The sequence below is a fragment of the Ursus maritimus genome, unplaced genomic scaffold (genome assembly GCF_017311325.1).
Source record: "Ursus maritimus isolate PB19 unplaced genomic scaffold, ASM1731132v1 scaffold_22, whole genome shotgun sequence".
NCBI lineage: Eukaryota > Metazoa > Chordata > Mammalia > Carnivora > Ursidae > Ursus > Ursus maritimus.
The window spans coordinates 25,738,049-25,753,813 of record NW_024424675.1 but is presented as its reverse complement, the minus strand read 5'-3'; the positions used below and the strand labels follow the sequence as shown (position 1 = coordinate 25,753,813).

The 15,765-nt window shown below is 54.6% G+C and overlaps 1 protein-coding gene across 6 annotated transcripts in view; it reads right to left on the bottom strand.

Annotated features, from left to right (window-relative positions):
• The window catches only part of EPB41L1 (erythrocyte membrane protein band 4.1 like 1), a 103,396-nt gene that overhangs the window by 17,641 nt on the left and 69,990 nt on the right, over window positions 1-15,765 (bottom strand). For 2 of the 6 annotated variants that reach the window (XM_040638255.1, XM_008698140.2), the window contains 4 exons: window positions 15,118-15,266; window positions 14,177-14,212; window positions 11,601-11,783; window positions 82-492 (listed from right to left, as the gene is read on the bottom strand). In XM_040638255.1, the coding sequence (XP_040494189.1) occupies window positions 82-492; window positions 11,601-11,783; window positions 14,177-14,212; window positions 15,118-15,266 (779 nt within the window). The remainder of the gene's footprint in view (window positions 1-81; window positions 493-11,600; window positions 11,784-14,176; window positions 14,213-15,117; window positions 15,267-15,765) is intronic. The other 4 variants (XM_040638256.1, XM_008698141.2, XM_040638257.1 and 1 more) reach the window with 3 other exon arrangements.

Here is a 15,765-nt window from a genome sequence, read left to right as displayed (position 1 = left end):
TCGGTCTTCTCCGAGATGGCCCGGGGCCCTCTGAACATGCAGTGCCCGCCAGGCCCAGGTCTCCAGGATGCTCCACTGTACCTCAAACTGGGGCATATCTGGGGTGGCGCAGGCCCCTCGATCCGGGCTATCGTCGATGCCCCCAGACTCGTCTTCCTGGCCGAGGCCCCCCTTGTTGAGATCCCGGGAGAACACCAGGCCCTCGGTCTCTGAGTCACTTTTGTCTCTGTCGAGCTCAGGCAGGCTGCGGGAGAAGTCTTCGAAGGCGCTGCCATGGTAGTCACCGATGACCGTGAAGTCAACCTCAGCCTCCAGGCTGGACGTGGAGCTGACTGTGATGCTGGAGCACTTGCGCTCAATGGCCAGGTGGTTGTCCTTCAGGAACACCGCGTCCCTCTCCTGGTCCTGGTCCTCGTCTCCCGTGTCACTCTCTGGGGCCCTGGGACGAGGCGGTTTGACCTTCTCCTCTGAGCCCTCCCTTAGCCCTGCTCTCTATGGCCAGATAAAAAATCAAAGGAACGGGGATGTGGGGTGGGAAAAGAGAGAGAGAGAGAGAGAGAAAGCAAGATGGTGAATGACAGAAGAAACCTTGGGGCCGTTTCAATGTCTCAAATAGAAGAGATCAGGAAACGAAAAACACTCCCGGAAAGGTTCCTTGACATGACAACAAGCTTGAAAAAAACCGCAAAGTTCTCAAGAGTGGGGAACGCTCCTTTCCGAGGGTCTCCCGCTGATGGCCAAAGCAAGGACAAAGCAAACATCCTGCCAGCTGGTTCTGGACAGGAAGCCCCATCCAAGGTCTGGATCTGGGAGCTTATCAAAAGCAGCATTATGTGCAAGGCAGGGATGGGAGCCCAGACCCAGGCCCATCCGTGCAGGTGGGCATCGAGAAACAGAAACCAAGGAGGGAGACCCAGGGATTTAGGGAAACCCGGGATGGGAAGGCAGGGAGGCTGGAGCCAAGAGCTTTGAGAAACAAAGAGGAAGCCAACATGGTTTGTCAATTCCACTGAGTCTCTGTGGGAGGGGGCAGCATTGTCTAGCGGGAGGATCGATATGGGTTAATTCCTGGGAGCTGGGTGCTACGTCAGTTCAGCCCTGAGCTCCGAGAGGGGCCGGCGGGCGGGTGGAGGTTCTAGTCCCATCAGTGTAATTGACAACGGCAGGCCAAGGAAATGCTGGAGGGGAACCAGCAACTCTTGTCCCACATACATACCTCTCAACTGGCCTGTCGGGGATTAAACACCACATGCACATTTTTGGCTGTTTCAGGACAGTCTTTTTAAAGCCCAATCTAACACCCACCGAATATTTTTTTTTTAAAGTAGTTGGCTTCAGGTTCTAGAGATTCAATGCACTTAGAGATTCACTTGCTAAACTTAGCTTCCATTTTAGCCAGTTTCTGGAAGGTTGAGAGGTGTGAGGACACATTCCAGACAAGCAAGAGTTGAGCTGCCACAAGAGGTGCTGCCAGAGCAGGTGGGAGTCGAAGGCAGCGATGCACCCCGGCCAGGCCAAGAGGACCAGGTCATCGGGGCACCGGGGGGCTGCAGAGACCTGAGGGCCTGAGGGGCTGGCGAATCTCAGGCGCCCCCCTTTCGCAGGGGGGTTTGCTGCTAAGCTGGTGATGGGCTTCTCTTCCCTGACCGCATCTCCGGATTTGTTCTGGATTAGAGAAGACAGTTAGTCTTAAGGAGGCAGAAAGGAACGTGGCAGTGGGACCAAGAGGGAACCAGAAGCGAAGGATGGAAACCTCTGGCCTGTCAGCTTCCCCAAGGCGGGAGAACCAGGGAAGGGAAAAGATGAAGGAAGATCGTTGGACAAGCCAAGCAAAACAGGTAGGAGCCCAGCAGGTGGGGGCAGCAAGGCAAAGCAGGTATGTAGTTGGCTGGCAGTGGCGCCACCTTCTCCACTGGGGTGGTGCGACCCTCTGGGCACGAGGTCACACCAAAAGCCGAGGGTCTTTGTGGCTAAGCTAACAGGGGCCAAGCAGATGAACCCACCATTCCGCCCGGGCTACCCTCGGGCCAGTGTGGGGAAGAGAACTCATAGGAATGGACAAGCAGCCTCTGATCGCAGTGATGACGGGGGGCCCCTGAAACATGCTTCTACAGAGCTACGTAGCATGCGGTCCACTCCCCCAGCAGGGGAGGGGCAGCGGTGGGGGCGGGGGCTCACGTGGCCAGTGCCCCCGGTGGTTTCCTCCAGCGCAGTTTCGCAGCCCGAATCGGGGGACACAAGCTCGAGGTCCGTGCCTCCTTCCTGGGGGGATGTGGTAGAAATGCCCTCCCGGAAGTGTCTGGCAGCCAGTGGCATCACTGAGGAATGGGTGGCTCTGGGGCCAGCAAAGTCCCCGGAGGGCTGGAGCTGGACGAAGCCCAGGTCCAGAAGCTTATTCCGCTGTTGCTCTACCTGACCCGCGGAGGCCTCTGAAGACAACTCGTTCATGAGGGCCCTTGTTTCCCCTTGACTTGCTCGGTGAGTTTCGGCTCCGTGGGTCTCAAAGATCCGAATTTTGTTGGCCACTGAGGTCTTGCTAATATCTTCCAGGGAGCCCTCTTGGCCCCCAGCCTGGAAAAAGGTCATCTCCTTTTGCTTCCCTGCAGGGAACACCAAGCCCAGGGGTACAGCCCCCTCACCTTCTTCAGAGACAACTCTGGGCTTTCTGCTGGCAACGGGAGGTGCCCGGCGCTCACCTCCGTCTGGGGTCATGAATGGTCCCACTCGGTCCTTGGGCTCTGGGGTCTCTTTGAAAGGATGGGCATGTTTGAAAAACACAGGGGACTGTTCTCCAAAAGGATCCCCAAGCTGCGGAGGCTCCCCTGACCCACGAGGGGTTGGGCTTGGAGAAGTTTCCTCTGGAGCTGCCTGTGCTTGAAAGGGACCAGGGGAGGCTGGGAGAGGGGCGATCACTTCCATCTGAAGAAACGCTGAGGCCTTTCTGTCCTCCGTCACAGGTTCTCCTGTCTGGATGTGAGACAGTCCCCTGTCATGGGGCAGGAAGTTGCCTCTGTCTGGCTTGGTTGGCTTCCTGACATCACTAGGAGGGGTGGTCCACGGAAGGGCGCAGGCTGGAAGGTCTGGGCGCATGCCCCCTCCTCTGTGAGGTGAGTGGTTCTTCCATCCTGCTGCGGGACTTTTCTCAGCCTTTTCCATCAAATCTCCACCCGTGGGGGCCTCTTCCTCTGTGTCTAGGTTGGACACTGGGTGACTAAATTCTCCTTCCACCCCCCGCCCAGCTTCTTCCCACTCCTCAGCAAACATCTGCCCTGGAGAAGGTCCCTTTCCAAGCGGCTCAGCAAAGGCCCCCGGGCCATCTGGTCTTCCGTGGTTCCCAGGGGACCCTGCCCCTTCCTCTAAGGAAGCTGTGTGGCCTTCACCCTCTTCGTCTCTGTTCCTGCTGGAAGCAGCAGCAGAGCGCTGTGGGGCCGAGGAACTCCGCGCAGAGCTCTCTGTGAGCTTGTCTGAGAGCTCCAGCCTGGTCTCATCAACAGGAAGGGCATACAGGTGCTCTTCCCTCTCCTCCAGAGGTGGAGGGAGGACTTGGTCTTCAGAACCCTTCTCTCCGTAGTTCAAATAGAAGCTCCTCTCTGCAAAGGAAGGTTCGGTTTCATCACTCGAGTCAGCTCTGGCTTCCGACTGGGCTGGGTCCAGCAGAAACGACTGGAGTCCTCCCGTGTCAGAGGCTGGAGAGGGGACATCGGCCTCTGCTGGCCTGGTCCCTGAGGCAGCGGGTCTTCCCCAAGTCTGGAACTCCTCCAGCTCCTTCCTCAGCTCCATCTGGCCCTCCAGCTGGCCACCTGAGATCCAGCGCTTCTTGATGGTGGCCTCCCCAGTGCCCACCCTCACCTGGGAGCCCTCAAGGAGCTTTTCTGCCAGCGCACAGCCTGCAGCCGGAGAAGCCCTTCCTGGGCCTTTCCTGACCCAGGGGCCTTCCTCCCACACTGACTCCAAGTCTTCAGGGCTTGCAATCATTCTTCTTTGTTGCTGGGTCTTTGCTCTTCTAACTGCCACCATTTCTTCTGTGGCCACTTCGACTTTGAACTTGTCCACCAGGACGTCTACCTTGGAGAGTCTGCCATCAGCAAGGATATCTGCGAGGCCTGCCTTACTTTCTTCCTGCTGCATGGTGGTCACTTTTAGGAGACTGAGTTCTTCTGGCCTAGTGTACGCTCTCTCTATAAATACCCAATGCTCTGAACCCTGTGTTTCAATTGGAGCAAGAAGAGTTAACATGAAATATCAGGCACCTGAAGAACGGGTCACTTTTTTCCTCTGCAAGAAGGGACCAATCTACCACCAAAGGTCAGCAAGTCCCCAGAACTGGCTAGGGAAGAGAAAGGCATGACAATACTAGTCAGCCTCATCAAGGCCCCCCTTCCCTTAAAGGCACCCAACAAATTATTTATCAACTCCCCTCAACCACCACCCCAACTTGGTAAAATGGGAAGGGGGGGTCTCACGCTCTCCCCATGCTAATCTTGGGACAATGGACATTCATGGATGGGCCAGGACTCTTCCTCTTCCTCTTTTAATAATACAACTGCCACTGTCAGAGGGGAAAATAACTTACATCACAAGGAATTTTTGAATGTTAAAGCAAGAACTCCTAAGACATCCTCTAGTCCAAGTTCTTCATTGTGCAAATGGGTAAACTGAGACTTGGAGAAAGTCAGTGACTTCCCCAAGGTCACAGTTCATGGTAGAGTCAGGAAAAGAGTTGCCCAAGATCCTTGCTGACTGACCTTACAACCTATAGAATATGGATTCCAAATGCAATCTAATGTCAAGAGAGGAAGCACTGAATTAAGTTCCACGGGCCACAGCCTGAAATCTGACTTTCCTACTAGAGTTCCGGGAAGGAAAGAGATTAGAATGAAAAATGCCAAATGTCCAGCTGAAGAGGTCAGTGCCAGTCACCACAGTGGCTTGAAGAGCTTGAATTTTGTAGGGTTCATTCCCAAAGAAGAGAATGCCAAGGCCTATTCCTGGAGAATTCTGACAAAATACACAGAAGGGGTAGAAAAGGGCTGACCAGAAGACCTCACAGAAGGAAAAGATCTAAAGACCCACATATCATCACTGGTCAAAAGCACCAACAAGAGTGTAGCACCATCAAGCTGTTGACAAAACAGCCCTCCATCTCTTCTAGAGTCCTTTAAACAACACTTAGGAGGGAATGATGGACCTCAGAACTGTTAAAAAAGAAAAAAAAAAAAGCCAGAAGGCCATTGGAATTCTAATCTTGCAGCCACAGAATACTTTCTTCACAGAAAACCTCAATGGAAGCTGCCATGTCTTGAAGTTGGAGGCCTTGGCTGCCCCAGTGCCAAGGTACCGCCCTCCTCTGAAATCCCTGCCCCTTATGGCACAGATGTGGAAACTGAGGCCTAGAAAAGGTAAGCACCATGTCCAAGGTCAGAGAGTGAGCTGGGGGCAAAGGCAAGTCTAGAATCCAGTCTCTGAATCCAAGTTCTGGGAAGTGCCTCCATGGTGAGATGTGCCAGAAACTGCTCCCCACAGGAGGGGAGAGATGTAAATGACGGGGCTCTGATTCTGGTTAGGACTTGGTGAAGCGTCTGTCAGATCCCATAGGATGGAAAGGATTCTGAAGGATCATGGAGCGCTGTAAACTCTCTTACCTCCACTGCCCCAATCCATGTTAGCAAAATCTCCATGGTTTTCAGGGAATCAAACCTCATTGAAAGAATCCTGCCAACAGGTAAGAGAGAAAAGAGAAAGGCAGAAGGCCCAGGCGTAGGTTTCTGGGATTTTACTTCAGGTTGCTAACTAAGCCTCAGGACAACCCCACTGAACCATCTCAGAGAGAAGTGCTTCAAGAGCCTATAGAAGCCAGGTCGCTTTTCTCTTCTACTGGGGAAGCAGGTGCCCCCCAGCCGCTCCCGTTTCAGCTTGTACTGACATCCTGAGTCTGGCAATGATAGCCAAAGATGGTCAAGGAGACCCCTTCTGGAATATTCTTGGCCCAAGTCTGACTAGAAACTAGTTTGTAGAAACTAGAAGCTTAGAAAGTAGGCTGAGTGGGGTGGGAACTAGCCCATATAGAAAGATTCCACAGGAAGAAAAAAGGAAACATTACTTATATTTAGTTAATTTGTGCCAGACAATGTCAGCCCTTTGTCTAAAGTTATTAAATTTAATGCAAATGGCAACCTGTGAAGCAAGTACTATTGCCCTTATTTCCAAAGGGGAAACTGAGGTTCGCAGAGTGATGGTGACTTGCACAGATCAGAGTGTGCGGTGAGGGAAGAACAGGCTCTACTTTTCACAAGTGAAAATCCTGAAGAGAAAAAAAACTGAACAAAAGAGAGAAAACTTCACTAGCACCAAGGCACTGGTGGGGCACCTGTCCCTGGGGGCTGGTCTGAAAGCCGTCCTGACCCCATTAGAGGATGGGAGATGAGATAATGTCTGATAGCCCTGCAGCCATTCTTTCCACTGAGCCAGGGGGACCTTCAGCGCCTGCTCAGAGCGCCCCCTGCTATCAGTCGGAGGTACTGCAGCAAGGAGCCGAAGCTGGAGGATGACGTGGACCAGGTCTGCTCCCACACAAGCCACCAAAAGGAGAAAATCTCCAGCCAGGCGGTTCTGCTGGCTCTGGGCTGTTCAGTCCCCACCTGGGGCTCTGGATCACATTTTGAGCCTTGTTCTTTACCGAAGACACCCAGAGGAGGGGATGCAGGATATGGAGCCCTCTAGAAACCGCCGCCTGGGAGAACCCTTTGAAGAAAGGAGGAGCGTTCAGGGGGAGGGGAGGTGCTGAACTCTGGAGGAGGATGCCGAGCAGATCTCTGGGCAGCAGCAGGCACAGAGAGGCCCACAGACAGGTAATTCAGAAGGGCAGATTTTAATTCAATATGAAAACTTCCCAACAGATGACTGAAGCCAAAATGGTCGGCTGCGAAGAATGGCGAGAGCGCCCTCTGTGGGAGGGGCTGGACGGACAATTTGCAGGGATGCTGATGAAGGGCGCAAGTCGCCCTCCATCCCCTGCCCCCAGGGATGGGCACCTGTCCTTTGCTCTAGGAGCATCTCTGTGCTCCGGGCATCACTATTTCCCTAATCTTGTGATGCTATTGACTCCTGTCCAATTTCTCTAGAGACAGTGCTGGTAGTTGATTTTAGTTTTAGGAAAAATTCAGAGTGGAACTGTGATTTCTGTTTTACCATTTATGTAACTGACTCATGTCTTTTCCAGTTTCAGCACATTTTCAACAGCTAAAAAATTTTTCCATGGGAATTAAAAAAGGGAGATGCTTGGGGCGCCTGGGCAGCGCAGTCGTTAAGCGTCTGCCTTCGGCTCAGGGCGTGATCCCGGCGTTCTGGGATTGAGCCCCACATCAGGGTCCTCCGCTGGGAGCCTGCTTCTTCCTCTCCCACTCCCCCTGCTTGTGTTCCCTCTCTCGCTGGCTGTCTCTATGTCAAATAAATAAATAAAATCTTAAAAAAAAAAAAAAAGGGAGATGCCCTCATACATACTATGCTTAACGGGGAGGATCAGATCTCAGGGAGAAGGAAGTTCCACCCAGATGGCCAGTCAGTACCTTCTAATCCTGACGGCTTCTAAGCTGTTGGCACAGAGGGAATGCAGCCCTCCACCCCTGGCCTGGATTCTATGCCTAGTAGGACACAGCAAGTCCCAAGAGCCCTCCACCAGCTGCCGTCCTGGGTGCAGAAGTAATGCCCTCCTCATTAGAACGCTTGCTTGACCAACATCTCTGTAACCTGAACAAAGCTCCTTGGAGCAAGATGCCCACTTTTGCCTGCCTGTCAAGAGCAGCTTAGAGAAGATGAAGGTGGAGGATGAATGCAGGGCCACCCCCAACAGAGCCAGTGTTAGACCTCACTCAGGCTTCTGAACACTGAAAAGATCCCAGGGCAGAAGGCACTGAGGTGCCATGGCCCCTGATCTCAAGCTTAAGATGTCAGAGCCTGCCTCTAAAGCCAGTAGGGCTCAAGAGAAGGAGATCATTTTGGCCTCCCCTTTGAAGCAAGAGCCAGACTCAGACTGTCCTGTCTTTCCAGAATATGGTCTCAGTCCTGGTTCCTGAGAAACAATGGATGAGGGAGGGGCTGGCCCTTTATGGATCCCTGGGATGGGGACAATAATTTGTCACGGCATGGGGACACAAGGGCTACCCACTGCTCCCACCTGCATGGCAGAGCCTGGTCCACCCCCCTCACCCCAGAGAAAGGGTTTCCTTGAGACCATTAGGGTGGCTGTGTGTGGGCGGGGAAGTGCCGACAGTAACCTCAGGAGACGCTGCGAGGCTTTTCTGAGTGAACACTTCCCAGCCTGTGGCCGTTCCAGGCTCAGGTGCCAAGTCCTGTGGAGAGGTGTCCTGGGTCCTCCGGGACTGCAGGGGAGGCCCAGGGCGGGAGGAAAGGGAAGAGGGAGGAAGGGAAGGAGAGACAGAGACAGGAAGAAAGGGAGAGAGAGGAAGCAGGAGAGACACACACACAGAGCCCGTAAATAACCCAGCTTTGTAAATCCCACATCCTTAGGGTTTGTGGCTTAGGTCAGGAGGGAGCCAGTGGAGCGAGACAGAGAAGAGCTGCCCCTTGTGGCCCTTTAAGGGAGAGAGGCCCACAGTCAGCTGCCAGCCAGCACTGTGCCTTCGGACCCTTTTCTCCCTGCCCTCACTCAAGAGGGTGCGGAAACACACCACTCCCGTTCAAGAGGCTCTCAATCGAGAGGCCGAGGAGCCTTACCATTCAGACTCGGATTCCAAGTCTGCCCTCGGTGGCTTTGGTTCAGGCAATGGTTCAATCCTGCAGTTTGGCTCTTAGCCCTTTGAAAAGTTATCTTTGAAATGAAAACCTGGGTTTGGCAAATGGGAACTTTTCATTAAAGTTTGGAGTCCTGGGCTCCTGGGTGGCTCAGTCGGTTAGGTGTCTACCTTCGGCTCAGTCATGATCCTGGGGTCCTTGGACTGAGCCCCGCATTGGGCTCTCTGCTCAGCGGGGAGCCTGCTTCTCCCTCTGCCCCTCCCCCTGCTCATGTGCTCTTGCTCTCAAATAAATAAATAAAATATTTTTAAAAAAACGTTTGGAGCCCCTATTTTAAGTTCCCACTGTTCTCCCCTTGGCCCAGATGAGACCCAACAATACACGAGGAAGCTACTAGGACCTCTGATGACACAGCCCTGTGGGAGAGCCCCACAAAGTCCAATCAGGGATTCCAGTCACCAGCAGCAATGGCCCCAGGACTGTACAGCACTTTCTAGTTCATAAAGTGCTTTTATACCCATTATTTCACTCAGCCTTCCCAGCAACCCTATGGAATGGCAATTCTGGGCCCCCTTTAGATGGGCTGACTAGGTAGTGAGGCTCAGAGAGGTGATATCACTCACCTAAGAACCCAGTCCAGTCCTTGTCTACAGCTTTGCCCCATCTCCCAAATCTTCAAGGGCCTCTAAATGCCAGTGGGGCCTGTAAGCCAGTTAAATGATCCATAGGTCCAAGGTGAGCTCCTGGACCAGAACTCTTTCCAGGAGTGGACTACGCTTCTTGGGGCATCAGTGAGGGGGCCAGGGTTGGACAGACCCACCTCTGAATAAGACCCATCTTCTAGCAGTTCCAGCTACGACCAGCAGGTGGGGCACACTCCCCAGCCAGGCTGCTCTGAGGCACCCGGAAGCTCCACAGCCCAGCTCCCCAGGGCTCACCCTGCCCTGCTCTGCCGGAGTCCAACGCTTTCAAAAGCCTCTGCATCCCTCCTCAGCCACAGCCAGGCCACTCTGGCCAAGACTCTCAGGGCAGGAGGAGTGGGGCCTGTACCTGCATCGCTAGACCAGCCCCGACGGCCTAGCCCAGTATGCCAGGGGTGACCACAGAGGCCCTCAATAGCTGCAGATTTGCCCTCCTTCCACGGCACTGGACTTCAAGGCCCTCAAAGCATCCCTCATTTTGCGAATCACCAGCCAGGGAACCACCACAGCACCCTCACTGGATGAGGCCCTGTTATCCAGCATGTCAAGGCCATGGGGAGAACGGATTCAATCAAAGGTTCACTCATTAGATCATGACCGCATCACCAAATTTCAAAGCATTCGAGGGCAGTACATACACTGTTGACTCTATCCTGGTCTTCCCATGATGTGCTCTTGCTCCCAGCAGCTGTGATTTAACAGCAAATACAATGGCCAGGACACAAGAAAAGCAGGTTCTGGCCCCTCTTCTACCAGCTATGACACGGAACAAGTATGTTCCCATTCTGGGCCTCCTGCCCCATCTGCAAAGTGAGGAGCTTAAACCAAGTAGGTTCTGAGGGTCCTTCCAACTTCAAAAGAGGTTCTAGGGGGAGCCTGGGTGGCTCAGGCGGGTTGAGCCTCTGACTCATGATTTCAGCTCAGGTCATGATCTCAGGATCGTGGGATCGAGCCCCACGTCAAGCTCCCTGCTTAGTATGGAGTCTGCTTGTCCCTCTCCCTTTGCTCCTCCCTTCACTCATGCTCTCTCTCCCTCTAATAGATAGATAAATAGATACACATACACACGTACATAAAATCCTTAATAAAGAAAAGAGTGGTTCTGATTCGAAATTGCCCTTCTGTGCGAGCCCCAGGACCCAATCATTGACTCCTACTGAGCATCTAGGTACTGCACCAGCCCCTCCACGCTGGATCTCCCTGCACCCTCACAACACTCCTAGGAGGGAGGTACTTTTATTCTCTCTGCCTAATGGAAGCCCAGAGAGGTTAAGTAACAAGCCCAGAGTCATCCAGCTAGCAGGAATCAGAGCCAGAATTCAAACCCAGGTGGTGTAAGTCTAGATCAGTTGGGTTTGAGACAAGTAAGCAGCAGTGCTGGAGAGAAAACACCTAAGTATAAATGGCGGTAAATACTGCCAAGACTGAGCAGTGCTAAAAATAATAGCTTGGGATTATAAATACAGGCATTCTCAAGATCCTATCTTTATCTCTTTTTCATTTGAGAAAACACCCCATGCTTTCCACTCCGAAAGGCTGGTGGGTGTGGGATCCTTTTCTGAAGCAAAAGGCGCAGGTCTGATTTTCTCGGAGGATCTGTTCCCCTCTAGTGGGCTCCAAGGATCCTTCCAGGAGGGAACACCCCCCCACACACACACACACACCACCCATCTGTGTTTTCACAACAGGCACTAAAGGATCTGGTTACTGGATATAACTACTGGGATTCTCAACGTGTAGGGTGCCTGAGAATCACCCAGGCACTTGTTTAAAATGCTGATTCCGGGGCTCTAGCTCCAAATATTCTGATTCTGTCGGTCTGACATGGGGCATTGCTAATAACCAGAACCTGCATTTCTAATAAACACCCCTTTCCCATCATACTCCAGCTGATGGAAAGGGAATACCCCAAGCCACGGCAAGTCTTGAGTTTTTCAGGGTGGTCCCTGGGGCCCCAAGGATTCCAAAATGTAGTGAATTTTTCCCAGTCTAACGCACCACCGCCCCCCCCACCCCATCCCATCATCACCTCATGCAGCAACTCGGGGAGGCGTACAGGTGTGGAGGGTGGGTGTCAGTCGGGGCGGAGCCACATTCCCGACCCTCTTTACCCAAAGCCCTTGTTGAGGGGTGCAGGGTGAGACCTACCTCATTGGCTTTCTCAGGGGTGCCCTTGGGGGAGGGGGAGGCGGGCGAGGAGGGCAGCCTGCGCTCCCGCTCCCAGTCCCGATCCCGGTGGATCAGTTTGCTGTTGGGCTCCTTCAGGGTCCTCTTGAGCTCGTTGATGCTGGCCTGGTGCTTGAGCAGGACATCCTCTGGCTTGTCTAAGAACTAGGGGCGGATGGAGAGGGCAGTGAGTGTTAGAGGAACAGCTCTGAGCAGACGATGGTAACCGTGGTCATCGCTGCCCTAAATCCGCAAGGTGATTCCCATCCATGACTCCATCTCACCCCACTGCACCCCAGGAGCCAAGCGGCGCAGAGATGATTAGCCCCAACAGGTGCACAAAGCACTTAAGATTACACAGAGGAGCAAAAAGCAATTCAGATTAAGAAGAGGAGGCTTCTGGTCAAGCACCACCTTTTCCTTCCCCTGCCTGGCTTCCGGCCTCAGAGCACCCAAGGCAACCCAAACCCCTAAGACTAGCTGAGTTCCCACTGGTGCTGTGCGCCCAGTCCCAACTGGGCATGGAGGTGACTTCCTTCTGGTTACAACCAAGGCACAGTGAGAACTGGCCAACCCTGTTCACTGGGCTGCTCTGGCCCACTCCTTGGCCTCCAGGGTTCTGGTCCCTTCCTCTGGCCAAGACATGGACCGCTGTGCTCAGCAGGATCCCCAGTCTAGAGACTGACAGGTGAGCTGCTCGGATACTCCTAAAGCCAAAGACACCCAGAAAAATGAGCCCTGCTCCCACACAGGAGCCGGGAAAAGACGGCGTTCAGCATCCTCTACTGTGAGCCACTACCCTTCCTATCACCCAGGGTCTTGCGGCTACCTCGCAGATACCAGCTCCTCAAGAGCAAACAGCGTGAGATATGGCCAGGCAGAGCAAAGAGGGCGCTGCAGGGCACTCAGGAGAGCAGAAGAAACGGAGACCGGGAAGAAGAGAGGTCAGTCCCAGGGCTGGGCACAAGGCCTGAGTGGGGATAGCTGGAGTCAGAGGCATGGCCCCCATTAAAGTGCCAAGTCTGAGCTCAAGCCAGTGCAGCTGATAAGAGTCATCTGCCTCTAGGTCAAGCAAGGACCAGCCTGCTTTTACGGGCAGGGCGGGTGGGCTGCCAGCTCAAGCACCTTTATCTGCAAGCTGTTTGAGGACTCATGTCAACTCAATTCAGGACAAGAAATGGCCCATCTCCGCTTATTTTGAAGTCAAATCAGATGATTCTGGAAGAACTACCTGGAAGGCAAGCTCGCCCTTGGACAAAGCTGAAATCTTCCCCTGGGCTTATCTCTGGCACCCAAGCATCTGCTATGACTGACCCGTGATTACCTCAGGGAGGAAACTGATGCCGCTGAGGCTTCTGCTTTCCCTCCAGACATCTGTCCGTACTTCCCATATCCCCCCCTGAGCTGAACGGCCTTAGAACAGTGTTGGAGAAGTCAAACCGATAGAGTTTGCACAAGGGGGTGGGTTTGAGCTGCACTGGACCCAAGATGTGGCTTGTGACCTTCTTGCCCGATCCTGCCACACTGGCTTCGTGTGTGCGCAGCATTCCCGAAGGCGAGAGGGAGCAGCGGAACCCAGGGATCCCTGATTAGGGTTAAGGGCTTTGGGGAAACCTAGTCCAAATGTCTTGCTGTGCAGATGGGGGGCCGGGGCCTGAGGGGGCCTACCCACGACCCTCAAAGAGTCAGGCTGAAACCCAGCTCACATGACGCCAAGGCCAGGCCCTTAGGCCCCAGCCCCTGGTCCTTTCCCTCAGGCCCAACAACAGACCCACGTCTCTGGCAGTGAAGGTTCAGAGGAAGAGCTGGGGACTGTGTGAAAGGGAAGAAGTCGTTAACGCAGAGGAATGAGTTGAGAAAAGCCACCAGGGAGAGGAGAAAGAGGAGAGGGAGGGGAAAAGGCGAAGAGGCTCTCCGCAGAGTTGGAGCAGCAGGCCCTGCCCAGAGGAAGGGACAGCCGCCCTGTGAGAAGAGGCAGAAGCGTTCCGAGGCTCCTCCCTGCCCCCCATGCCCACTCCCACATCGGGTGCCAGTAGATTAGAAAAAGCAGCTTGGGGTGAGGGCACAGAGGACACAGATGATGTGGAGGCATGACCAAATGGTGATGCGGGGAGGGGATGAGTCTAAGGAAGGGTTTGGGTGGGGGCAGGGGAGATGAGACCAATAAAAGTACGGAATGGCCTGGAAAAGCTGGTGGACACAGGTGGGATGGTCAGTGGTTGGGAAGCAAGCATGAGGTGGTGGGAAGAGGCAGAGCGGCAGGCTGGTTAGAGGGTGGGTGGGAGGGGGGTAAGGAAGGGAGGAGGGAGGGGGAACCAGTTGGCTAACGGGTGGGGTCTGAGCAGGGAGCTGGGGGGGGGGGAGTAAGGATGGCTGGGGAGGGGGAGGGGGGCGGAGGGAGGGAGGGGCCATAGGGGAGGAGGAGTACGGCTGGGGGCAGAGGCAAAGCTGAAGCTGAAATGGTGCCAGGACATGGGCCTGGGGTGGACTATGGGATGGTGACAAATGAGCTGGGGATCTGAATGGCTGGGTAAGTGGTGACAGGCCCCATGCAGTACCTCCTGCTTGTGTCTCGGCGTGGTTTCCTGCTCCAGCTAGCGAGATGCAGGAGGAGGAGAAGGAACCAGCAGGGTCAGTAGAGCAAACGGATTCGGGGCACCGCAATGGCCCAGTACGGTGCAGCAGGTAGCCCAGAGGGCTCTCTTCCAGGGAGCAGAGGCCAGGGAAGCCGGTAGACCACCCTCGGGGCAGCGAGGTAGCCAGAAGGGGCGGGGTGGGACGCAGGGAGCTGGCCCAGGGAGGTGAAGAGGGGGCCCAGGGGACTAGGGGCAAAGCAGGCAGTCACACTCAGTCGAGGGGACACGAGGGCTCCGGGTATTCATGCCTCTGCGGTCAGCATGTGTGTTCAGCGGCTTGTGCTCCAAGCCGCAACCACCTGATGGAAACACACCGCACACCCGCGTGCGCCCACGCCTGTGTGTGAGTGCTGCTTGCACATCCGGATGCATGACCCACTGTAAGAGGGCCTACAGCCGTGAGTGAACGTATGCTGGGCTGAGACCACGTGTGCCTGCAAAAGCGTGTGCACAGGTATGTGAGAAATGCGTGGGGCAGCAGGAGGGGACACCCCTGAACTCCAACCTTGTGAAGGCCCACAGGGACACCCCATCATGCTCCGGGGAGGAAGGGAGCCATGTAGACTGAGATCACAGTCAAAGGGGCAAGTTAAGAGTGGGCAAGAGGAGGCTGGAGTCCTCTAGGGGACAGAGTGCCCCTGTGGGGAAGCAGGACACAAAGAGGGAAGGGTGCAGGGTGGGCGGCATGCCCACCACCCACCATCAGGGGATACTGAGGTATTGGGCAAGGCCCTTCCCATGGTGCATCCCAGAGCGAGGGTGCTCCCCCACAGCTGGGAACGCCTCAAGGTCGAGGCCGAGGCTAGACCCAGAATCAGCCTCCTGATCCCAGGTCAGAGGGTATGAGAAAGCCAGGCTCCTACCTTTAGCTCCTTGATCTTGGTGGGGGTCCTGACCTCTCCCTCCTCGGCCTCTGACCGCCTACCCCCAGACTCGCCATCCTCCTCCTGTTTGTCACCATCAGGTCCCGTGTCATGGTTTTCACTAACCGAGGCTGGGCGGGAGAACTCCGCTAAAATGGGTAGAGATGGCCGGGTGGCCGTGTGAGACCTCTCGCAGGGGGATGGACAGGGAGCCAGTCCTGCCACCCGCCCAACCATGGTGGAGTGGGGCATCTCAACACGTTGGGGATAAGAAGCCAGCACACAGAGAGGGGAGGTAGCCTTGCCCAGGTCACGAGGATGGTAAGAGCTGCCTCCCAGCCCCAGACCCCCTCCTGACTTCTACAGCACCCAGAGCCCAGGTTCAAATCCCAAATCCATCGCTTCTTGGCTGTGTGACCTTGGGCAAGTTACACAACCTCTCTGGGCCTCAATCTCCTCATCTATAAACAATACCTACTTCAGACAACTGGGGGAGGAATGAATAAGCTCATGTGTGTAAATACTTAGAAGACAGACTGGCACGGAGCGAGCCAATTCAATCAACACTGGTCCACAAATGTTGATGTTTTTGCTGTGGTGGTTGTGACAGAATACTCGCTTGACCACTCTGTAGCAATACAGAGCTGT